General features: G+C 38.0%; 1 protein-coding gene across 3 annotated transcripts; it reads right to left on the bottom strand.

The window, feature by feature from the left end:
• Positions 1–9,109: 9,109 nt before the first annotated feature.
• LOC149175366 (uncharacterized) lies at positions 9,110–18,998 on the bottom strand. 3 transcript variants are annotated; one of them, XM_089419627.1, is made up of 5 exons: positions 18,557–18,998; positions 17,314–17,411; positions 17,129–17,194; positions 15,990–16,510; positions 9,110–9,599 (listed from the first exon to the last, which is right to left on the bottom strand). In XM_089419627.1, the coding sequence occupies exons 1-4, from the start codon at positions 18,907–18,909 to the stop codon at positions 16,020–16,022; spliced, it is 1,008 nt and encodes a 335-aa protein (XP_089275753.1). In that variant the 5' UTR covers positions 18,910–18,998; the 3' UTR covers positions 9,110–9,599; positions 15,990–16,019. The 3 variants fall into 3 exon arrangements, with proteins under 3 accessions (XP_089275753.1, XP_089275752.1, XP_089275751.1); XM_089419626.1 differs by having other exon boundaries at positions 9,110–9,590; XM_089419625.1 differs by lacking the exon at positions 9,110–9,599 and adding an exon at positions 15,290–15,630 and having other exon boundaries at positions 18,557–18,997.
• Between the last annotated feature and the right edge of the window lie 7,863 nt (positions 18,999–26,861).

The raw sequence follows: 26,861 nt of genomic DNA, 5'->3' as shown, positions 1-26,861 counted from the left end.
GCAAGTTGTTGGCTCAAAATTTGCATCATGGGAGGAACAATTCTCCCATGGTTACTCTTGTATATACATGGGTAACAATACCTATAAATTAGCATCTCCATCTTAAAACTCCTCATGCTCTCAATTCTTTGTTCTCTTACCTACCCTCTCCTTGTCCACTTGATTTTATTTTAGTATTACCCATGCTAGCATTCCTTCCCACTTTTTATTCCTAGCTATAGGGCCCATGAGCATCTTCTATGTTGATCCTCATTCTCAATTTTCTCTATTATGCATGTATTGCAACTTTGCAATTTGCATACAATAGTTCTGATTAGTCATTCATTGAAATCAAATTTAAATGAGATTGTAATTTATAAATCCATGGATATTTGTACTTTTGTAGGCCACAAGTCTTCTTTTGATTTTTTGATATTTTTCTACTATCCAATTAAAAATTCTAGGTGGATAGATTTATTCTAGTCTTCATTAGCTTTCCATTGACTACTCGTGTACCCAGATCTAAGCTTTGAACTGAAATTTATGGCATGTTCAAGTTTGGCCTATTATTCCAATTTACCCTTATAATACTAAAGGGAAATTTCTACAATTTCCTTGAAAATTTGAATGCTCGTATCTAAATTTTGATTCTATGATTGATTATTTTATTCAAGAGCTTTCCATTCACTACTTACATGCCTCATTATGAGCTAAGAGCTTTCCATTCACTACTTATGTGCCTCATTATGAGCTTTGAGAAAGGAGTTGTGCCTCCTAAAAGTGAACTAGTACCTTTACACAATTTCAATTGTAACTTTCACACTGTACCTTTGTTTTGCATTAGGAATATCTCTAGGAAATCTCTTTGCAAGCTCTTTCATTTACGTTACAGAGATTGTGTATCTATGGTACACATAGTTATCATCATAATTCATCATCTAAAAACACTACTTAGGGCTCCAAAAATGCTCCTAAATTTTACAACCTGCAAATCATAGGAAAAATTATAGGATATTTGTTGATGTGGGCTACTATTGTGGAACTGATGTGGCATCTAAGTTCACATGGAACCCTAGGGTGGTACCATGTCTCCTTCTTCATGCCTAGTCCTACCTCATCATCTATTGGCCACATATTCTTTCGTCGCCTTCTCTTATATGCCTTGTTATTTCTCATTTCCCTTTTATTTTTATTTTCTTACATTTCTCTTTATTTTGGGCCTCACCTATGTGGATGTGGAGACCTTGTCTCTATACTATGTTAGGCCATGTTGTCGGCATCTCTGCTTTCTACACTGTGAATTCTAGACTTAGTGGATTTTCTGGCATTCTTTTAAGGCTCATGCAGTGGAAATAGCATTATGCATTTCTATATCTCGCGTTTTGCACTCCACATCTTCTCAATTCTTGGGACTTATTATATTTTCCAACATTGTTTAATACCCACGCAGAGCAATAAAATTTGTCATCCCACATTTTGCATCTTTGCAACTGCTAAGGCAATTTATTTCCCGAATCCTTTGATGCTCATGTAGAGGAATGGCATTTTGCATCTCCACATCCCACATTTTGTATCTCCACAAGTCTTGGGATATATGTTTATTTTTCACATCCTTTGATGCTCATTTGGAGGAATGACATTCATTAGAGGAAATTTCAGCCTAAAAGTGGTCTCCTAAGGAAAAATAATAAAATAATAGTTAAAATAAATAAAATAAGAGTTAATACCTGGAAGACCGCCTTCAAAACCAAGCAAGGTTTGTATAAGTGGTTAGTCGTGCCATTTAGCCTATATAATACACTAGTTGTGTCTATGAGGTTAATGAATGATACACTGCACACTTTTGTAGATTCATTTGGTATTGTCTATTTGGATGATAGACTGGTATACAACGCTACCTGGGAATATCACATCTCACATTTGACGTAGGTGTTGGAGACTTTAAAAAAACACCAGCAGTTTGCAAATCTTAAGTATGAGTTTGCATAGTCTTTGGTGTATATAGGCTATGTGAAAGGTGGAGAGTTGAAGATATATCTTGCCAAGATGAAAGTCGTCATAAAATGGTTGGTGCCTACTAATGTTTTGAAAGTCAAGAGTTTTGTTGGGGCAACACAATACCTAAAGAAATTCATAGTTTCATTTTCAGTGGTAGCAGCACCACTCCACAACATAACAGCAAGTGGCAAGAGTTTCTAGTGGGGAAAGGGTCAATAGAGGGCCTTTGGGGAGTTAGAGAAAAAGATCAGTCAAGCATTACTTCTTGCCAAACACCGTGAAGACAGATGCAAATGGGTATGTTATGGGGGCGGTCTTGATGCAAGGAGGAAGACATGTATGTTACCATTCTTAAGCATTTCATGGGGCAGTTCTTAACTACCCTACCTATGACAAGGAGCTCTATGCTCTGGTGCAAGGAATGAAGAAGTGGAAACACTATATGATGGAAAAGCAAACAATAACCCACATAGGTCACCGGCGGCTACATTACCTATATACCCAAATTAAGTTATAGTAGACAAGACATTACAAGCAGATGATGTTTCTACAGCGATTTCATTCGATGATCAAGTATAAGAAGGGAAGCACAAATAAGTTGGTTGACATGTTTTCAAGGCCACCCACATCAAAGATCACAACCTCATAAACTCTTATGCACATGGAGCCATTCACCCACTCTGTATACAAAGAGGCATATTCAAAGCACCATGACTTCAAGGAGGTGTTTCAATAGTGGTAGAGCCAAAGTCATGTGCACAATGGTGACAACATAGTTGACTACCATCTCCAAGACATGTTACTCTACAACCTAGATAAGTTATGTATTCATAAAGGTGAGTGATTGCAATTAATTAAAGAGGCTCACACCTCCAAGGTTGCAGGACACTTTGGTGTAGGGAAAACTGTTGCCAACTTGCAAATGTATATGTATTAGTCCAACATGCAAAATCGGGTAGATAGGTTCATAAGAAGATGCATGTTTTTTTGTACCAACAAACCTAGTAACAAGAAACAGGGTTTATATCATCTCTTATCTATACCCACATGTCCCTGCGAAGCATTTCCATGGACCTTATGAGAGGTTTACAACCAACCAAGAAGAGACATGACAACCTGTTCGTGGTAGTTGACAAGTTCAGTAAGATATGTGTTCTAATTCCCTATAAAAAGACCATTAATGGGCAAGAAGCATCAAACTTGTTCTTTGTACAAGTTTGGGTGCACTTTGACAGAGTGAGGAGCATCATTTCAGATAGGGACACAAAACTCCTCAGTGCATTTTGGACTACATTGTGGGAGAACATGAACATGAAGTTAAAGAAATCTACAACATTCCATCCAACAGCGGGTGGGCAAGCAGAAGTAGTCAACAGAGCTTTGGTGCAACTTTTGAGGGGTTACAATCAAAAGCATCTAAAGACCTATGATGAAAATCTAGTATATATACAACACTCTTATAACAAATAAATGCACACTTCTACTAGTAAGTCCCCATTTGAAACTTATTTTGGATGTTTTCCACCTTCACCTTTGGATATTGCAAATGGGCAGCAAGGAAGAGTGAGGGAGGATCTTACAGAGGATGCCTTGAGGGTTGAAAAAATTGTGGAGAAAATCAGGCAAATCCATATACAGGTATGGGAGACACTGCAGAAGTCACAAGAAAAACACAAGGCCAGGCATGTTTAGCACAAAACAAAGAAAACATTCAAGGTGGGAGACAAAGTATTGTCACTGTTGAACATAGAGAAGTTACCGAGTCCCAGTAAGAAGATCAAGGCTCTATGATATGGTCCTTTTGAGATACTAGAAAAGGGGAGATAATACCTATAGACTCAATCTACCCTCATACATGCAGATTTACTCAATTATGAATGTAGATAATCTAGAACTCTATGAACCTTCCATGTTGGATCAAGAAGAGGAAGAGGTCCTACCTTCTGTAAAGGATTTGGCACTAGATGCTCAAGCAGAGTTGACAAAAGATACAATTTCGCAAAAAAAATCCATAACTACAAGACATGAACAACATGACCTTTGACATATTGGATTGAAAAGACAGCTTCCAGACAAGGCTAAACGGTACACCTGAAGGAAGGTGGAGAAAAAATGTCCTCACTTTATTCAGTATAAGTTTTTTTGGACCAAAAGTTTCCAAAATGGGTAGATATGATCTGGATTGGATCATTATATTGTTTGCCTTCCATCTTGATGATTTCAAAGTGGAAAAGATGGACGAATCAGCTCATAGAACCATTTTTATCAGCAAGACCCAATGTAGCAAATTGGGCTTTGAAACATTTAAGAGCAATCTAAGGCAACAAACAACATTTTCTTGGGTAAAAAATTGTCACTTTGACGCAACACATTTTTTTCCTATTCTACACACAAAGACCTTTCCAACCATGCAAAGATCACCTCAATTGAAGTTTGTATGCAAAAGTAATGTCACTCGAAAATTGACCTTCCTATTTTGACCACCATAAGCGGATAGGATGCCACATTAGCCACCATTACTCATGGAAAAAGAGCTAGAAGAGCTAGTCACCTGATTATGATGAAGAAGACTCTAAAAGACTCAATATTGTAACTCTAGTTAAGAGTTGAAGGATTCAAACATGAAAATGGTGGGCTAACGAGTTGTGTTATAAAAAAGTCACTAGGAGGAAAAGGGGTTCTATTCTTTTCGAGTGCATTTGTTCCATAGACGAGAGGGGTAGGTTTAGAGCAAACATAGAGGATTTGTGCACTATAATATCCCTCGGGCCACAAGCGTTACTTCTTTGTATTGGCATCCATTTTCTATTCAAGGAAAGAGAGCACCACGACCTCACCTTATAGGTAAGTTTTCTCCCAAAAGGGTTTCCTAGGATATATCTTGTGTCAACTATGGTTTGTGAGTTTTAATTTTTTTGTTCTCTATTTTCTGCATAATTATAATTTGCATATACACAATAAAAAATCATTTACAAGCCCAAAAATCTAAAGAAAAATAAACCCTCATAGTTTAGATTTCAAATTTAATGTATAAATTTATCAAATTTGTTGTGACAAACTATCCAATGGAATATCTAAGACAGGTTACAGATCAGTCAACAATGGGTCACCCACAAGCTAGAGTTATGACTCCACCAACGAAAAAGGCTTCCTTAACCTAGATATGGTCCACAATTAACACAAAGCAAATCCAAGCCAAGGTGTCAAACTTCAGCACCACTCCAACCTGCAATTTCTCATCCCATATCATCTTACACAACACAATGTAGTGCACCCCCTTCTCTACCTCTAAAATCCCTCAAGTTGTGTCATTACCCTTCCAAGGTCCAACATAAGCCAACTAAGGAGTCACAAAACACTATGGCTCCAAGAGTTGCAATTTCCCTCTCCAAGCATCCTCAAGGCCTCACCCCAAGGATCTTATCCCCACACATTTCCCTCCAAGACTTCAACCTAACCTAGGCAACTAGAGGAGAAGTGCACACTCAGATCCACCTAGGATCCGTAAGGTCAATTCAATAGCAAGGGTCTCACAATAGCTCTCAAGCCACACACCTCCCTCTCTCAAAGCAAGTATCGTAGTAAAAATGGTAAGTGTGAATGAAATTTACGCCAAAGTCCCACTTAGTATATGCATGGGATTCTCATGACGTGTCACCTTTGAAAGTATCTTCTTAACACTTAGGTGATTTGTTCTTTCCCTTGAGAACTTAGGCTAAAAACATGTGTATGTTGACTTTAGGCTTATTTTAATATTTGGCTTAGTCCCTTGGCCTTCACCCCCTTCGCTTTGCCATTAGCCCTAATTCATGACACCACAATACCAAACATCATATCACAATCAACTCATCAAGAAGTAACTAACATCCATTCAATAACTAGCTAACATAGAAATAGATGATAGAGTCAGCCTGTTGATAGGGTGAGACTTTTGCATTTATATTAGTGCACTCAAAGACAAGAATGTACATTCAAGATCAAGAATTCATTAGCCTACTTTCAATGCCTTATTCATGAACCAACTAATTATATCTCTAGTCTAGCCAAAGATCTTCCCTCTTTCACCACTTAGTGCCTTGATAATCTAGAGTCTCATCCACTACTTAATATTACTTATGGTCACCACTCTAGGAAGCACATTCGTATATTTTATGTCTATTGTGTCTATGTCACCACCATCTATTTCCTTCCAGCCACAACATGTATTCTATCAAAATCAAAAATGAGAGGTCCAACAATGTCAATGAGATTATAACCTCACCCTCAATGGGTTTGATGTAGCTCAATGTAAGTGAATCTTATTGACTACCTCCAAAATGTCACCAACATCTAGGCTTACTTGAGTCACCTCGATCTCAAGCTTCAACAAATCCCTTACCAAATCCAATACATCATATTTCTCTAATCTCCCAAAATAATTGTAACCTCTAGAACTTCATTTATAACTGCTTGAACTTTACATTATATTATAATAGCCTTGCCCAAAGCTTATATTATGAAGCTTCCTTGTTGCATGGCATGAGATGAGGCCTTTTTCGCTCAACGCAACACTCGAGGAGATTCTTAGTGATACTCGAAATATGGTTATAAAACATTTGGGTTCATGGTTTAAAAATAACTATTTAGGCATTTGATGTTGTTAATGCCATATACTAAACACCATTTAAATTGGCTCATTTCCAACCATTCAAAATACATCACCAAAATCTAAGCTGGCTTGAGTAACCTTGATCTTCCTTCAACAAATCCCTTACCAAATCCAATGCATCATATTTTTCTAATCTCTCAAAACAATTGTAACCTTGAGAACTTCATATCTCACTGCTTGAACTTTGCATTATATTATAAAAGCCTTTCCCAAAGATTATATTATGAAACTCCCTTATTACATGGCATTAGATGAGGCCTTTTTCACTCAGGATGGTTATAAAATATTTGGGTTCATTGTTTAAAAAGAGCTCAGGTATTTAATGTTGTTAATTCCATATATTAAATACCATTTGAATTGGCTCTTTTTCAACCATTCAAAATGCTTATGGATTTTTTTTAGGGATCTCAACAATGGAGCTCCTCGATGATGAAGGGCGGGCAAATCCGAAAGTGGTTTGCTGACTTGGTTGTCTTGCTTTGTAGTTTTCATGCTTAGTCGTGCTGGTCCCAAGTTTTGTAGTTTCCATGCTTAGTTGTGCTGGTCCCAAGTTTTTGGATGCTATGGGTGAGTTTTCACTTTTTCTAGGTGGAGTTTTGTAGCAAGCTCACCCAAGTCATGTGTAAGTGAGCCAATTTAATTTATGGATATGTCAACCAAAAGGAGAGAAAAAGAGATATATCTAATATGTTTTAAGGTTTCTGAATATTATTTAAATATCGAAATTATTTATTTATTTTGTATTCTAATGAGATCAAATATAGTATTGATTTATTATACTTGAAATAAATAGAATAAATACTTGTTATATACAAAAAAGTTATTGATGAAAACATTTTGTAAAAATTTATTAATATTTGTTTTTTATATTAATAAATTAATATTATAATTTAAACATTATTGTTCAAATATAGTCGTTACTTGAAATTATGTCTCTACATTTCTCTTTATTTAAGCCTTTGCCATGGTCTGCCTCTTCATCTGGTCTTGTTGGTTCGAAACACGTAGCCCAAAAAATTCTCTCATATGATTTCTACCGAAAAACTTTGTTTAATAGAAAAAAATATAATACTTTGATGAGTCAATGACTTAATAATATTAAATTCATAAAATAAAAAGAATATCCTTTTACTAAATTTTTAATATTACTATTAATTATTTTATTTTATGATGTTTGATAATGATTCATGTGAACCAAAAAAACATCCTATCACATTATTTATTCAACCGACTTAATAGTTCTCAAAATTTTAAGAATGGCAGGGGTATAATATTTCTACTAAATTGCACAATGATAAATTTTCCATCGAATGAATTACTCTCGTTAGAGATTTTATGATTATTAAATTTTATTTTTATAATTTTAAAAATAAGCATTCTTATGATAAAACGATGATATCCCCATCCCCTATAATTTTCCTAAAATTTAGAAGGGCTCTCACACCCCCTTATTCGTCTCCCCATGATCCACTATCCCAAAAAAAGACTTGATAGAACATAGCTTTATATTGAGCCACTATCCCAAAAACTTAGAACATAGATTTATTGAGGTTAGTTTTAGACACACATCCAAATGTTAAGCAGTCTCTCTTTATCTTCGACAACGTATCTCACAGTAGCATTCATCTGCCCCAACATATTTTCTAAGGCACCTGTTTTATATGTTTGCTTGCCCAGGTTGATAATTTAGGGTTTGGTACGTAGAGAACCCAAGAATAGTTGGAAGCAGTCCAAAGTTGGCCGTTTTCATATTAACAAAAGTCATATTTGAGCATTTTCTTGTTGCACATAGGTAATGTAAGTTTCAGTTTCTGATACCTAGCAGAATAGGTATATGTAATGGAAGTTTAGTTTCTTGTACCTAGCAGAATAGGTATTTGTAGTGGAAGTTTTTAGTTTCTTGTACCTAGAAGAATAGGTGTATGTAATGGAAGTTTTGGTTTTTTATATCTAGCAGAATATGTATATTTACATACAAACATGACCACTGAGCTCATCAGGTTTCATTAAATTTTAATAATATGATTGCGAAGGCCGTGAAGGGTTTTGTTTTCAAGAGGTAAATAGGCCCACCTTCTATGTAAAGCTACTACGATCGTGAGATGAATCTTCTTTTAACAGACTTGGAGGTTCGGATTGTGGTTTTGACTGCTGGGACATACAAATGCCTTGTCAATGTATCCCACTTGCAAATATTGCCTCCCTCTGACTGGACAGAAAAAGTTTGCCATTGCTTCAGTTCATAGATTGTAAAATAATCTGACTGGACAGAAAAAGTTTGACATTGCTTCAGTTCATAGATTGTAAAATAAATCTAACACTTGTAGCTTGGAAAGAGATTGATACACAAACTTATTCGTGCATGTATATGATTTGTATGGCTTAAACGCTTCTGTTCTATTAATAGAGAACACGTAACCACATCAAAATGACAATCCCTTGGAGGGTTTTATTAATGTAAATAGTACTATCAGACAGGGTGGCTGTGAAACAGGAACACCTGTGTATTTAGAGAAGCAGAGTGTAAAGCACCAGTAGTCCTCCTGATACTATAATTCATCAAGCCCCTGGCCAAGTCTCTGCTCCTGCTGCTATGCTTCATCGACCCCCTAGCCATTAGGCCAGTCAAACTAAGCCTAGGGTTTGATTCCAAGAGGTAAGGAGTAGAATTTTATAAACACGTAGTAACATAACCAATCTGAACGTTGCAACTTCGGTAGTTAAGCATGAGCTACAGTGTTTTATATGTTGAATGTATATATGGCCGCATGTGACTTGTATGCCTTCACTCTTGCTCTATGTAAACATTGCACCTACATTACGGAAATGACAATCACTTGCAGGCATGCTGGCATAGATACTAACAACTCTGCAGGGTGAGAATCTCCCGTGAAGATGAGGTGAAACAGTCCTCCAATAGTCAGTGTCAACCAATTTGAATGGTAGGAAGATGCAGATGCAGCTACTGCAATCACTGGGAAACTTTTGATTAGTCCCAGTAGGCCTTGGAAACCATATCGCATTACCATTTACTTTAATGCCTACATTGATATAGATACAATGATTTTATAACTGAACTACGTATCAGTTGTAGTAGACTCTAAATTGGGTAGTAACTAATAACTTGACTGACTATTATTGCAAGCTACCAAATAGTGCACTTCGGTTCATATTCACTCCACGCAGCTTAAAGAAAAGAATTAGAAGGATATCAGCCATAAGTATAGATTACAACTCGATCTGGACTGCCATCACAAATTTGAAAATTTAACTTAGCCCACATTTTGTTTGACTGTAACAGATATGCCCAGGATATGTAATGAGATGCCCAACAACAATATCGGTGCTATCCACTACTACAAAATACATGAAAGAAAGCCCTGTAACGAACGAGCAAAATGCAAACGTTTATAAAGGTACATTTCATCTTGATAATCATCACAGGCTTTCAAATTACAAAATGTTGGTATTTTTATTTGCTTGCAGCTAACTTCCTAAATCACGTTTCCATCCACCCTGCTCTTTTCGCATGCCAACCACTAGTATACCCAGTTCAAACATGAAAGAGAGTGTCATGTGAAGCATGCAAGCAATTACATAGAAAAATTATATTTGATTTTGATAATCATCTGGAATTTGAAAATTCCGCCTAGTCAATATAACAGTCCAATTAGGAAGAATATGCCCTTTTATCTCTGAAAAGTTAATTTGGAGTATTTCATAAACTCCAAAAGCATTGATAAATGCAAAAATAACACAAAAACAAAAGCATTCAGAATATAACATGGACTCCAGCAACAATGAGTTTGTGTTACCATACAATTTGTGCAAAATTTATAATAAGAATTGAAACACCAAACTTGTAGATAATGAAAGTAGTTGTCACCCAGTAGTAATATAAAACACACTATAGTATTAGATCACAGTCATGACACTCGTTCCCTATAGCATCTATAGAGAAAAATAAGAAATAAATAGCTCAATTAGTACTGTGGAGATTGTGCCCCTAGATGGGGTGACTGAGACGTGCCAGGTGGGAGGACACATGACCGTCATCCCACCAAGCACTCACAAATGAGGACATGGCCATGCACCCTCCCCGATGTCATTAGAAAGCCATCATGGAGCTGCATGAAGGATCGTGCAACATCACTTCAATTTGGTGCAGGATCCCTCTGTTAATTTTTCCTTGAACCTAGGACCCTACAATTCATTAACCTAGCAGATTGCAGATCTACTGCATGAAAGCACAGCTAAGTTCTTAACACAATTAGCGGAAGCAAAATTACACATAATCAATCTCAATCACAATGACACAAACAGATTATGTCCAATCAAAAGTTCTTCATGAAATCTGAACTTACTTGGGCTCTCATTCTGGGATAATTGCCCAACTGAGAAAAGTACAAATACAACATACCCTGGATCTGATCCAACAGATTAGGCCTTAGATCTGTCCTCAATCTCCTTTGTTAACCTGGATCTCCTATGCTGCACTCATGCATTTCCTCAGACCTGGCACTCTTGAGCATCACACTTCTCGCTTAAAATCCCTCTCTCAATGAGTCAATGGCTAGTGCGGCTGTATGGAGTGCCTTCTCTTCTCCTTCTTCTCCTTAGCCTTGCTTTTATAACTTTAAATTGAGCTAAATCCCTAATCTCCAAAGTGATTGACAACTGATATTAGATCTTGCCTCACTTGAGATCAACGACCGAGGTTAAAACATAATCACTAAAGTGATTTGCTTTACTTTTCCTAAGTTTCTTTAGCTCAATTAGCCAACATAATAATTATGTGTTTTTCCTAATTTTAAACTTAGGCTAAGTTACACTAGCAACCTACTCGCACTTGAGCGAGTGCCCTAATAAGATCTTTGGGCGACTTCTTACATGCCTAGACACTTAGGCATGTGCAAAAGCACCTACCCAAACTACTTCACTTGGCTTCAATTTTGAAACTGCATCCACTACCATGGTTGCTCCCTCTGATCCAAAAGCCTCCCTGACCACCTAGTCTGGAAACATCCTCAAAGTCTTGCTCCACTTGGACTAGTTCCTAGAAGCCTCCTCTCTTGAACGTCCTATAAGGTCATCTCATACCAAGAAACCTTCTAGACAAACTTGGAGGAATCTGTTGACTACTCCCCACCCAAACCTAAAGTTTGACTCCCTCTAAGTTGCTCAACCTTTTGGAGCTACCTGCTCCTTGTTCTGCTCTACTTCTTCCCATCACTGGAATAGGTTGGCCTTCTAGCTACTACCAACACTGTCGACTTCCTACCAGCTCATGCCTGTCGCAGCAAATCCTCTGCCCAAAGACTTTGCACCCTCTCGTCAGTGATGTCAAGCATGTTGCAAACTTGCCCCTAACAACCTGTCACTCGACCCAACAACCTTTTCCTTGCACTTGCCAACCCTGTTGCAATTTCTCCTTGCTGCCAGTCATTGCCTTCCTCGGTGGTCTACAAATTATTCTCGTTTGCTCGTCCCACCCTCTCACGGCTGATGTCAGGCATGCTGCAAACTTGCCTGCAATGCCTTACCACTCAACCCAACAACTTTTTCCTCGCACTTGCTAACCCTATTGCATTTGCTCGTTATGGCAACTCCTTGTTGCTAGTCGTTGCCTTCCTTGGTGGTCTGCAAACAATTCTCTTATGCCCACCCAACATCTAAATTCTAATGGTTGTACCCTACTACACCCACACACATCGTTGTTATCTCCTATAGCACGCATGGCCCTTCTCAATCCTGGTTGCGGCAGTTGCATATGGCATGTGCCCTAGTGGCTCTGACTTGCTGGACGAGCCCATCCATGACCTATCTACTCCTCGTGCATGTGGCTCAAACCTTTGAATTTGTCAAACCTTGTGACCTCCATAAAACCCTTGCTTCTCCAACTAAGACCAACAAGTCTCCCCAACTATAACTCTATTTTCCTCTGCAAACCCCAACTGTCTACCCACAAATTATCACTCCCTATGCAAACTCTGACCCCAACCCGTCTATTGTGCCACATTGGATTCCCTACAATGGGGTTCCTATACAAGGCCTGTTAACCACCAAATTGTCTCCCGTTATTTTTATTTTCTTTCTATCAACCCCACGGCCCACTACTGTGACAGCTATGGTCGAGGGTGGTCGACTGTGTTGCAACCTCTTCTCTACTGCTCTCAATCTCCATCAACCTATTGTCTCCTTGTTCCTAGTGGGATACCGGCTGATTGGTGCCAGTTGGTGGTCGTCAATCACCACATCCCCTCCTCGACTCTCTTCCTTTTACAACTGCCAAATGGGTTGTCAACCACTTTGGCTAGCAATTGAGCCTTTCCTTTTTAAGCAAGCTAATATTGCAAGGTTGTATGAGCTAAGGAAAAATCTGTATGGAGCAGTTGGGCCAAAGGGAGTTTTTTAAGTGTTAAAAAAAAAAACAAAAAACAAAAAAGGAAAGGGCCTGCTTAATAAAAAAAATACAAAAATAAATAAATAAAAATGCACCTTGTACAATCACAACCGAACCTGAATCTAGTGACCCATGTACAAACTTGGCCTCCTGCATGATTCAGAGATCGATTTTAAGAGCTTCTCACTCTAATAACATGTCAATTTTTCCTGGAACCTAGCACCTTGCAATTTATTAACATAGAAAATTACAGATAGCAAAAGCAAAATTACACAACCAATCTCAAACAGAATGACATAAATAGATTTTGCCCAATCAACAGTACTTCATTAAATCTAAACTCACTTGGGCTCATGTCCTAGGATAATGGCCCAATTGAGAAAATTACACATACAACATATCATGGATTTTATCTAGTGAATCAGGCCCTAGATTTATCCTCAATCCCCTTCATTGATCTAGATCTCCTATGCTGCACTCCTGCACTTCTTCAGACCTAGCACACTTGAGTATCACACTCCTCGCTTGAGAAAATCCCTCTCTCAATGGCTAGTTCCATTGTATGGTGTCTTCTCTTCTCCTTAGTCTTGCTTTTATAACTTTACATTAAGCTAAATCTCTAACCCTAATCTCCAATGTGATTGACAGCTAAGATTTAATCTCACCTAACTTAAGATCAATTGTTGAGATTAAAAAAAAAAAAAAAAAATCTCTACAACAATTTACTTTACTTTTCCTATGTTTCTTTAAGCTCAATTAGCCAACATTAATAATTATGCATTTTTCCTTAAGTTTAAACTTGGGCTAAGTTACATTAGCAACTTGCTAACACTTGAGCAACTGTCCTAAGGTAATCTATCGATGACTTTTTGCGCACCTAGACACTTAGGCCTATGCAAAAGTACTTGCCCAAGCTACAACCATCAACACCCCCTCAAACTAGCATTGGTTTAATGGTCACGATCAAGTGGAAATCAATAGCAATTAGATATTAGGATATGAATTTTTGGCATTGTCATCGAGTTCATTCTCAGCTTACACACCCCTGCAAAACACTCATAATTTGAAAGTGCAGCCATTCATTCCAGGAAGAGGTCCTAACTTGCACAAGGAAAATGTTAATCTGGTGTATAGGGCCTTGCAGTATGGTGAATTATTAGCATTAATGGGCTATTGTTCTTCAATTACGATAACGCACCAAGAAGTTGCGTCTAGGGGTACTACTTTAAGTCTTTCTAGTTTACAACTTGCTCTCCTTTGTTGTTTCCTTTGTTTCTAGTGTTCTCCCCAAGCACATCCCCTGAGCACTAGTTACACTATTTTTATATTTTCTTTGTTGTTGTGTTAACTCTCGACCCCTTCCAAACCCCTCGTCTCCCAAGCTCCTCTCCTCCTTGGTTTCCCCTACCCTTCACTTCCATCTCCCAAGCGAACATTCATCTTTTGGGAAATTTGTGTTATCCTTGGTTCAGGCTTACAATGCCTCGTCAACGTGCTCAAAGCCAATGAGAGGCAACCTACTACAGAGAATAGGGAGCATCTCAAACCCAACAAAGCGCTGAAACTTCAGCACACTTGTATTGCACCCACACTCCACAGAATATTCAAGACAAAATAGCAACAATGGAACACAGCATTGCAAGAGAGTGTGGATGTTTGATAGATACCAAAGTGGCTAGAGGGGTAGCAGAATGGATGCCCGACACAAGGCACACCAGAGAAAGATACAGCCCATACATGTATATTGTCGATATCTACTGGCATTTGAAAATTCTGCAAGGTTGTGTATTGTGGGATGGTAATGAGGCCAAGGAGGAAATCCTCCTCATTTTGGACAAGTTACGGCTTTCCATATAGACCCTGGACAAACACTTGAATCAAATTGAAGACCATCTAGGCCTTCCTTCAAATCCAGGCTGTTCACCAAGCAGTGGCAAGAAGCCAGTCGCTGTGGAAGCACCAAACTCTTCTAAGTTTGTTTCTTTATTTCCTTTTGTTGGTTTTTTGTTTACATGTTAAGAGGGCAGATTAGGCTGTAAATACCTACAGGACAGTCTATATGTTTATTTGCTATAATTTCATCATTTTAATGTTTGGATGTGGAAGAAAATTTGGTTTTGTCACTGGTCTGGTTTCCCAAGTGGCAGACCAGGGAAAACCAGAACCAACTATAGTCTATAATGTACAAGTCCAATGCATAAATAGGAATTTAACTTTCAAAAAAAGTACCATGGAGATTGTGCTACAATATATAATCAGAATTGAAACATTTAAACCTGCAGATATTGAATGTATTTATAGTCCAATTAACAAAAAACTTCATATATAGTCTTAGATCACTGTCACAACACCCATTTTCCCTATCTCATCTAAACAGAAAATTTTAAAACAGATCTATTCACACAAACCTCTAGTCCATATTTTGCAGAGCGTAGCTTCATAATTTCAAGTCTACGTTTACACTCTGCATGTATTAGCCACATAACAAAAGTTCCAATGAATGAATGAACTTTTATGAATTCTTTGTATTGGGAGAGAAGCAAAACACCAGCTTGGGTATGTGCCTTCCATTTACTCTAGCAATCAGAAAGTTGTCATCTGCCTGCATGGCAAGAATGGAATCAAACTTTAATCAAGAAAAATAAAATGTTACAGAGTAGGCAAGTCGATTCAGAAATATTTTCTCTTTTTTTGGATAGAGAGAGCACAGGCTTATATCTCCAAAGTTTTGCACCACAAAACCAGAATTAAGGCATACACAGAAAACAGTTCATCAATTAAATAATTTTGATACCAAATTATAAGTTATCACTATACATTTCTATATATAGTTGAACAGTTATCTTGTTTACTTTAGCATCAGCCCTGTATAACATATGTTACTTATTTTATTACTAAACAGCTTCATGTATCATATATAGACATAATATATCATATGTTCCAGCTCATTTAGAAGCTTACCTTCTCCTCCAACTGCTTCTTGGCATTTCTTTAGAATGAATCTTTTCGGTCAATAGGCGGCACAGAGTCTCTCCGGTCCTCAGGTCGAATATATTCCCTCCGCTCCCCCTGCACTGGCTCTCTTCGTTCATATGGTGGCCTATTATCTCGTCGCTCTCCCTGGATTGTGTCTCTTCCTCCCATAGGTCTGTAATTGTCCCGTCCTTCCATAGGCCTGTAATTGTCTCGTCCTTCCACTGGCCTGTAATTGTCCCGTCCTTCCATAGGCCTGTAATTATCTTGTCCTTCCATTGGCCTGTAATTATCCCTTCCTTCCATTGGCCTGTAATTATCCCTTCCTTCCATTGGCCTGGGTCTATAATCTCGACGTTCTCCCTGCATATTGTCTCTTCCTTCCGTGGCTCTGGAATCTCTTTCCCTGTTAAATCTCGGCCTATCGTAGTTTCTCTGCCTCGGTCTCTCACTAGGAGGCCTGGGTGGATTAGGATCGGGTGTTATTACCCCGTTATTGTATCTATCACCTGAGTAAGAATTCCTTTTGTCAGTAACAAATCAGCACCTGTATAACAGTGATCATTGACGTCCAATCATCTATAACTGAGTTGTTTAATCGCTCATAACTTGGCTGTTTAATCAATGAATCAATGTCCTAAAAGGCCAGAGTATTTATTGCTGAGCATGTTAAAATTAAATTGCTAAACATAAACACAAACAACAAACTAAGCACACAAATAAATTATATTCTCGCTCATAAACAAGTTGTTTAATCAGGTCATAACTAAGGTGTTTAATCACTAATAACCAAATTCGGAAATGAATTCCTAAAAGACCATTTTTAATAACATCTTTTAAAATTTGAATTCTTCTACACGACAATTTTTTAAAAACATCTTTAATAAATTCTCCTAAATGACCATTTTTAAAAACATCTATAATAAAATTTGAGTCTGAGAGAAGATGTCCTATATACCATGTAGGTTTACCGTTTCAAAGCTTAAAAACATCTTTAATAAAATTTGATTCTGAGAGAAGATGTCCTATATACCAAATAGGTTTCAAAGCATGTACGAAGATAAACATTAAAAAATACAAATAAACTATACTTCCATAAAAAATATAGATACAAACTATATTCTCACCTGCAAATATACCAAGTTCGGGGTCTCCATAACCATCAGGAAGCACCCAATTAACAAGAGGCTGTTCTGAAATCAATATAAAATCTGTCAATACAGGACCTAGAAGGAAGGTAGGTAGGTACGACAGAAATATAAACATTTTACAAATTTCATGAGTGATTCAAGTGGGATGCACATAAACGTACCCTTTAATCTTTCTGATGTGGCTTCATCTATATTACACTGAAATCCAGTGTATACAGTGGTACTCAGGGCATATATTTTCTTTTTAGCCTCCTCTTCACTGTAATCCATGAAAGATGGGCACTTGTAAGAAGTTTGAATAGCATAAACAATCACGAGCCAAACTTTTAAAAATATATGAAAGATATGCACTGCGATTTCCTAGTAAGCTTGCAACTAAAAAGGAATCACAAAGACAACAATGACAGGGGAGGAAATCCATAAAAATAGGCTTGCAAATCCGAAATTGTTATGACAGTACACGATGTTAAAACTGCGAAAGAAAATAATATCACAATAATCTCGAAAATTGAAACGGAAAACCACATTTCAGATTGGTAAAGTTTTCTATTCTGTGATATTCATATTAACTTGTCTCACCAAAACCATAATAACGATATGCCACTTTGATTTTATATAAAAGCTTCAATAGCTTTCCAGTGACTTTTGCTCAAAACCCAATTAAAAATTGTTTGGATGGCAGATTTGAGTTTATATATTTGTAGAGCTGAGTGCCCCGGGGGTCTTCAGGGGTCTAAATCTGTTTATCCATTCAAAAAAACAAACAAACAAACAGAATAATAATCTCACTAAAAATTGGATGGATACCGAATTCCAATAGTATCACCAAATTCCTATAAAAAGGCGGAAAGATAGAACAGTAAAACATTACCAATTCCAATTACAGAGGTCACAAAGCACATATACATATTTAAGAATCCTAGGAAAGTTATGAAAACTGCTATCATGTTAACATGGTAACTTTCGTACCAAAGCCCTTAACCTCCCCAAAGGCCACTTTCGGACTGGTCAAGTTTTTGGTGAGTGTAGTGCTTAGTAAACCACATTGGTCTCACAATTGTCGTTAATGTAAGATTAGAACCCTAACACTCCCACCATTGTCATTAATGTGAGATTTATACCCTGACCCTTGACCAGGGGACTTGCACCCCAAAAGACCATTTTCGGACTCGTCAAGTTTTTGGTGAGTATAGTGCTTCACAAAGCACCCCGCTCTCACCGTTGTCGTTAATGTGAGATTAATACCCTGACACTCCACCATTCTGGTTAATGTGAGATTAATACCTTGACCCTTCCTACTTTTAAATCAAGGAGACCGAAATCCTTCCGAAAGAGAAGGAAATGGGAGGAACGCATTAAGAATACCTGGTAATATGAAAAATGAATTAAACTGAAGAAAAATACCTTCCGAGAACAGCAGCAAGGGTTTTAACATAGGTGTCAATCATTTCTTCCCGTGTAGGCCTAGGGTCCTTGGGAAAATCCAGAGTGATTAGCCAATGCTTGCAGTCCCGTAACTCCGTCCATGATCTGCAACGGGCTAACAGATGACGCCAAGGTGTACATGGCCGCCCCTCAAAACCAGATAACTGGCCGTACCCGAAAAGATGATCTGATGGTGGTGACGATGGTCTTGTTAATGTTGCCAAACCAGAAGAACACACATCTGTAAAGACAGAAGAAGATAAAGTTGATGTGGAAAATGCTCTTGCCAAGCTCAAAGTGCATCGAAGACGACCGGCTGCTCGGATCGCCATGAATGAGTCAATCCCTGCAGAGGATCTCAGTCGGGGTTTAGGGTTTAGAGCAAACAGAATACGGGTTTACACGAAACGCTTTCATTTATTCTTACTTTTTGAACGTGTTTTGAAAATCTCATTGGGTTAAAAAATCTTATAAAAATAATAATTCATTTGGCTGACACCTGTGTATGTTGTAGTTGTGTAATGTTGGTAGCTAATATTGTTCAACATTGCATTAACACTTGATATTGTATCAATAAGAACAAAAAAAATATTTGAATGTTTTTTGGATGCAAAAAATTTAAATTCTTTTGGGAAATGGTTTAATTCAAATATATTGGTGTATTTGTGAGGTGGATTTTACAATTTAGCAAGGGAGGGGAGAAGTGTGATGTATAAGTTTGGGGGTGTTTTTGGTTGGATTTAGTTGACTTAATTTTTGGTGAAATCATAATGTATTATTGTTTAAATTATATTTTTGAATGTAGAAATGAATTTAGCATTATTGATATGGAATTTAGTTGCTCTTTGTTGTGTTACAATTATATTTCCATGTTGTGTTGTTATGTTTCCATGTGTTTTACAATTGGTGGTTGTTATGGTGTCATGTTGGTCTATAATAAGTTTGTTGATACTCACGTTCTTGCTGTAATTATTGATGTGTCATGGAGTAGTGTGGATGATGATAGACATCAACTTTAGCATTGAGCCCTCCTGCTTGGATTATTTAAAATTTGGTTAGCTTATTCTTCTTGTAGGTGCCCTAGCTTGCACTTTCTTCAATTTTTTCTTCATATTTTGATTTATTCTTATGCTCATCCTCTAAGTTTTCACAAAGTGCTACAAATTTGTTCCTTATATAGACTTTTGCATGTGGCCCTTGGGCCCTTCTTATTTATCAAGAGATATATCTCACAGTGTGATCTTCTTCTTCTTCTTGTACCAAATATTTATAATAATAAAATGAACATTAATATTAGGTGTACTTATTGATTCCATCTAAGGATATCCAAGAATGACATCCACATCATGGATATATGCACCATACCAAATTCAATGCAATACATATTTATCCATGGAAGTCTTGAAATCTTTAAAAATGTGAACATTTTGCACCATCAACTTGTACGCTTTAAATATCCTTAGCTAGTATTTGCAACTTTTTAGCCAAATTAGCATTAATGAAATTCTATTGGCTATAAGGGCTTATAAAGAAAATCACTTTCTCTTATTGAATAAATCCATGATCTTGTGATATAGATTTCCCACATGAAAATAAACCTTTGGTTCTTTCTTTATCTACATTATTAGCATGAGATCATTTATCTAAAAGTATTTTTTCATGCTCACAGATGAGAATCTCAACGGGACTCTTCTTGGCATTAGGGTGATACCTGGAACAAACCCAATCAATCATGCCTTGTTCGTCGATGACTCTATCCTTATGGGAGGAGCCTCCATTAAAATAGCAAAAGCCTTCCGTGGAGTAATCCAAAGCTTCTGCAGAGTCTCTAAAGCTATGGTCAACAAGAGAAAAAGTGTATTGTACGGCTGGGCAGTAGACCAGCAATCTGTACTCAAGATTGCCCAAGCCTGGGCTTCACTGGATATGCCTCTTGGGAAAAATTCAAGTATCTTGGCCTACCTTTAACCTTGGGTTCCACTAAGGCCCCTCATTGGATGGAAATTATCAACAAATTTAAGGCTCAAATGACTACTTGGGGTTGACAGTGGCTTACCTCAGCCGAGAAGCTCACTCTGGTCAAGTCAGTTCTCTCATCCCTTCCTATCTACCAGGCTTCTTTCCTTTTAGCTCCAAAAATGATCACTGAACAGTTAGCAAAGTTGATTCGAAATTTTATATGGCAAGAAGGAAAGGGGAACCAAAAAAAATTCCATATAGTAAGCTGGGACATAGTGAAAAGGCCAATATCTAAAGGTGGACTTTAGGTAAGAGATCCTGTGTTGGCCAATTTGGCAATGGGAGGGAAGATCCTCTGGAAAATCTTCTCAAACCAAAGAAACCCTGCAAGTCAAGCTCTAATTAAAAAATATATGCATAGATTCTCAATAAAGAATATGGAAGAAGGAGCTTCCCACAAAGGAACCACGATGTGGAAGTTGTGTAGCCAAGGATGGAAATTCTTCAAAGAACAGCTCTATAGAATTCCAGGAAATGGGAAAAGAATTAGACTGTGGGATGACAAGATCATGGGACTCCATCCCCTAAACCTTGCTCTGGAAATAGCATATTTGCATAACTGGCTCATCGAAAAAGGTATCCACAAACTTGCTGACATATGCACATGGGATTCAATAGGGAACTGGAGTAACTGGGCCCTCCATTTCCCCCCTGATTAGATGCTCCCTCAACTCCATCAATTATTAGCTAAACTCACTGGTCAGGCTCCTATGCATCTCCATTCGAGGGACAAGTGGGGTTGGGGGAAGTCCGGAGCTTACTCAGCTCGGCTGGATTTTGCAGCCCTACAAGAACAACAACATTAGATCCATACTACAAAGCTTTGGCAGCATGTTTGGGACCCCTTTGGTCTCCCAAAAATCAACTTCTTTTGTTGGATTCTCATGCACAGAAGGACCCTCACTGGGGACAACTTAGATAAAAGAGGAATCATGGGTCCACACAAATGCCCTCTCTACTGTAAGGATCAGGAACCTATCGATCACCTATTCATAGACTGCCCCTTTTCTCAAGAGATTTGGTTGCAAGCAATTATGGGGCTCAACGCCCAAATCCCTCAGAAGTCTTCAGTTGTTAGTCTCTTCGCAACTTGGAAAGAACATTATCCTCACTCTTTGAATAGCAACTCAACATGGACTAAAATCTGGAATGCAATACCAAAATATATCTATTGGGGAATCTGGTTGGCTAGGAATGAAGCTATCTTCAACGACAGACTTCAATCCACCAACACAGTGGCTTCCAAGGCCAAAGCTTTACTGCTGGAAACTTTTGAAAATAGACCTCATAAGCCAAACAACTCCCTTCTCCCTGAAGAGCTCAGCTGGCTAGGTGAATCCCTGAGACGGGCCAGCATCAAGAAGAATACCTTCTTGTCTAGACATAATCCAAAGTGGCGTCTCCGAATCTCTGAAGCGAAATTTAAAAAATGGTGGAAAAATCGGGGCAAAGTCATGGTTTTCTTCGATGGAGCCTCCAAAGGAAACCCAGGGATATCAGGGGCAGGAGGAACAATTTACTCCACAGATGGAAAAAAACAATACAGCTTCAGTTGGGGCCTAGGTCAAAGCACCAACAACCAGGCCAAGATCCTCAGACTGCTCAAAGCGTGTCAGCTGGCTCAAAGGAACAGAGGGGAAAACCTTCAAATCTTCAAGGATTCTGAAATCCTGATTAAAATCCTTAACACAGGCGACCAACTCAATAGCTCTGCTCTAAACAAGACCCTTGAAAGAATAAGAAAGATGGCTCAAAACTTCACATCCTGCTCATTCTACCATGTCCTGCGAGCTCTGAACAAGGAAGTTGATATAATGGCTAACAAAGGATGTCTTCTAGCTCAAGGTATGCTGGTAAAGAATGATGAAGAACCTGAAAGGCACCCAATTCCTTAACAGACAAGGAGAGCTGATCAAGGACAAAATTCCGCAGAACAAAGGTTGGCACAGACAGACTTTCACTGTCGAGAAAGAGTGGGCCACTCCTTGACCGGCTATAGGTTTTCACATGGGTCAATAGTTTTTGGGTGTCTTAATAGGGTGCAGAATTGTATTCAATCAAAGGACGGTTTTGAAGGAAGCGATGTGTAGGATCTGGGCGGGGGATGATCCGACGGTCATCGCGCGCTGGAAAAGGTGGGGTGTTAAAGTCGCGGGGAGTGGTAAGCGGTTTACATCGCACCGCTTCTGGCTGTTGGGCAGTATTTCATGATTCGGACGTGATGTACCTTAGGGCCCGACGCGTGGTTGGTCAAAATTGCCCATATCGCGTGCTCCTGTGGTGTTAAGGGTTAGACAGCGAGGGACGCGATAAGCGTCGGATCTAGGTGGGGGAAGATCTGACGATTATCGCGCATTGTACATGGCGGGGTATTATCCTTGTTGTGGGGTCGGGTACGGAGGTGGGATCAGGTTAAGGATCAGACATCGACGGCTGTGACAAGCATCAGATCTGGGCAAGGTTGATCTGACGGTCAACGCGCATTGCAAAAGGAGGGGTGTTAACTACACTGGGAGCGGTAAGCGATTTTCATCGCACCACTCTTGGATGCTGGGCAGTTTTCTACGAAATAGATGCGATGCCACTTAGTGGCTGACGCGTGGTAGGGCAAAACTGCCCATATCGCGCACTCCTAACGTGTTAAGGGCCGAATAGAGAGGGACGCGATAAGCGTTAGATCTGGACGGAGGAAGATCTTACGGTAATCGCGAGCTGAACATGGCTAGGTTTTAACCTTGAAGTGGGGTCGGGTACGAATGAGAGCCTTGGTATATTGGAGGTGGGGACAGGTTATATATTATTACAGTTTAATATAAGCGGGTTTTGTTTAATTTGGGTCGTGGATTAAAGTTTATTCGGGAATTAGCTTAACCCAGGAAAGTACCAAACCAACAAAAAAAAGAGGAAATGTAAGGCGGGACTCTAAGACTCCAAAAGCATAGCAAGGATATGTCAACCATGCCAAATGTGTAAAAGCAACAGCTAATCTCTGATACAAAATCCATAATATGAGGACTCTATAGAACCAGAATTCTCTCAATTGACTGTAATCGAGGTTGTTTGGCATGCCCAACCTCTTCTTATAAATAAAATTCAACTGTTTCTGTTAAACAAAAACATATTATTTATCAGGAAGTGTAATCATCTTAGCAAGGTCCAATGATTTCCACCATATGGCAGCATCTTCTTTGAAACCAAGGGGTGACATAATTTTCCAACTTGCTTTCCAGAAGGACTTGTAGGACTCTATGATTTTTTTAATACTAGGATCATTCTCTTTGCGTGTAAAATAGAGATTGCTTACCATAATCCAAGGATAGAAATAGGGTTTGAAAAAATCACTTACTTTATAATGCAACTCCTTGAGGCAGCTAGATGAAAATGAACATAATAACAACTATATTTCTTTGATTTGCTATTATCACCCCAATAATGAAATTTCACACCCATTTCACATCTAATGCACTAGTTTGAACAAATATGATCACTATGAAAACAAATATCACATCTGCAATTTGCGTGAACATCCATGAAAAAATAAAAATAAATAAATAAATTTAAAAATTTAAAATAGGTGTTTTTACAAGAGGATTTCATATATGTAGTTTGTTTTTGCAATTTCTACCTAAAAATTTACAAAAAGTACTTGAAATTCCATCACCTTCTTTTTTCCCTCGAAAATAACTGCAAAAAGAAAAAGAAAAAATCCCCTTTTTTGGCCAAAGAAGGTGCTTTGATACCACTTGTTATGTTCCTTAATAGATATGAAAATATAATCTATAATAAACTTTAACTTCCATAATGAATCATTCACACAAAACAATAAGCACAAGCAATATAATTAAAACCCTTGAAGTAGGGTAACACCATATTTTATTACTTATGGAAGGAATGCACTCCTCGAGCAATACTTGTTTGTTACAAGAACATTCTAGTAGGTGGAACCTTCTAGTAACTCCTTCTATTGTCAAAGAACATTACATTGTTTTCACATTATTATAATACATATCTATTATTATTACCTTGGGTATCTCCCTATATTACCCCCCATAGGCATACTAGAGGGTGATTTGAGGGAAAGGTTGGCTATGGATATGATTTTGTAAAAGGTTCACATCCTTTCACTCAACAACTAGATTGTAAGGGTGTTACACATTTTAGGTGTGAGAGGTATCACCATTATGGACACTTGGTGTAGGAGTGTGAGGTACCCTTTGGAGAAAGATCTAGGTCAAGAAGACAAAGATTGAGAAGGAATCATCCCAAAACTTTGAAGGAAAAGATAATAGGGAGGTTTATACAAAATATGCAAAGGATGGTGAGTAACTCTCAAATGTACTTGGGTCTAAGTGGTTACAAAGAGAATTGATGGTAGTTTGGGAACAAAAAGTTAGTTAAAGTAGCTTAGAAGTTTTGAATTCTAGAAAAAAGTCCATACGAAGTGATCTGGAATGGATCATCATATTGTTTGTCATTCATCTCAATACTTTTAGAGTGGGAAAAGTGGAGGAATCAACTCTCAAGGCCATTTTCACTAGTGGGACCCAATTTGGTAAATTGGGGTCTGAAACCTTCTGGGAGCATTTTGAGGCATCAATCGACATTTTTTGGGGGGGTAAATTTTGTCACTCTGGCATAGCACCTTTTTTTCCTATTCTACACACGAAGACCTTTCTAATGGCATAATATTGCATCAATCGGAGTCCATCTGTGAAAGTTATGCCACTCAGAAGTTGACCTTCATGTTTTCACCACCATAATTCGAGAGGATGCCACTCCAACCCCCGTTATTCATGAAAAGGGGCTAGCCACATGATTATGATGTCGAAGACTTTAGAAGAGTCTATATTGTAACTCTAGTTAAGAGTTGAGGAAGTCAAATCTAACCACTAATTGGCTATTGAGTTGTGTTATAACCGAGCTTCTAGAAGGAAAACATATTCCATTCTTTCAAGTGCATTTGTTCCATAGTTGAGAAAAAGTAGTCGAGAGAGATAAGAGATAGAGCACACGCAAAGGATTTGTGCATTGTAGCAGCCCACGGGCCATAGGCCATACTTCTTTGTACTTGCAGCCATATTTCCATTTAGATAAAGAGAGCAGAGTGACGTCACCTTCCAACTGGCTTTTCTACTGAAAGGGTTTCCCAATTCATATTGTGTGTCAAATGTGTTTGTGAGATTTTATTTTGTTGTTCTCTATTTTCTGCATAATTTTAATTAACATGCATACATTATTAACAGTAAATCTACAAATCCGGAAATCTAATAAAATTGTAATAATGTAAAATTTCATATTTTGAATATAATTTTATTAGATCTGTTGTGACAAATTGTCCAGTGGAATATCCACGACAATTTACAGATCATTATTGGTATCAGAGTGAGTTTCTTTAGGTATATTCATTACAACAGAACAGGGAAATAATGCCTGAAATTGCGCTGGATTTTAGTGTTTTTAGTTCACGAATTGGACACCTTTCTCGGTGCAAAAATAGGCGCTACTAGGCATGTTTGTATTAGTGCCTATTTTTCACCTTAAATTTCTCCAAAAAAAGCATCGAAACTAGCGCTGGAATAATAGCGCCATAAATAATGCCTGAAATAGCAACTGAAATAGCGCCCCACAATTTACGTGGAGTTGCGTCATATGTCTCGCCATAATTAACACCATAAATAGTACCAGGAATAACATAATAAATAGTGTCTGAAATAACGCCATTTTATCACTGGAAATAGTGGCAGGACTTGCTTCCAATTTGTCTCATGATTTGGCTTCCAATTTAACGTCCAATTTGGCTTCGCGTTTTGCTTCCAGTGTGACTTCCAATTTTGCTTCCCATTTTGCTTATAGTATCGCTTCCAATTTTGCTTCTAGTTTGGCTTCCAATTTTGCTTCCAGTGTGGCTTCCAACTTTGCTTCTAATGTGGCTTCCAATTTTGCTTCCAGTTTCTCTTCTAGTGCGGCTTCTAATTTTGCTTCTAGTGTGGCTTCCAATTTTGCTTCCATTTTTTCTTCTAGTGTGGCTTCCAATATTGTTTCAAGTTTGGCTTCTAGTGTGGCTTCTAATTTTGTGTCCACTTTGCTTTTAGTGTGGCTTCCAATTATTCTTCCAATTTAGCTTCCATTGTTGCTTCTTTTTTCACCTCCAATCGTAGGAAATAACGTTAGATTTAGTGCCAGGTTTAGCGCTAGGTGTAGCGTCAGGATATACGTCCAATTTGGTTTCTAATTTGGCTTTCAATTTTGCTTCCCATTTTGCTTC

This window comes from Pinus tabuliformis, chromosome 4_1 (genome assembly GCF_031772625.1).
Source record: "Pinus tabuliformis cultivar Carrire ecotype Pingquan chromosome 4_1, CPIR1, whole genome shotgun sequence".
NCBI lineage: Eukaryota > Viridiplantae > Streptophyta > Pinopsida > Pinales > Pinaceae > Pinus > Pinus tabuliformis.
This window is presented reverse-complemented; position numbering and strand designations above follow the sequence as displayed.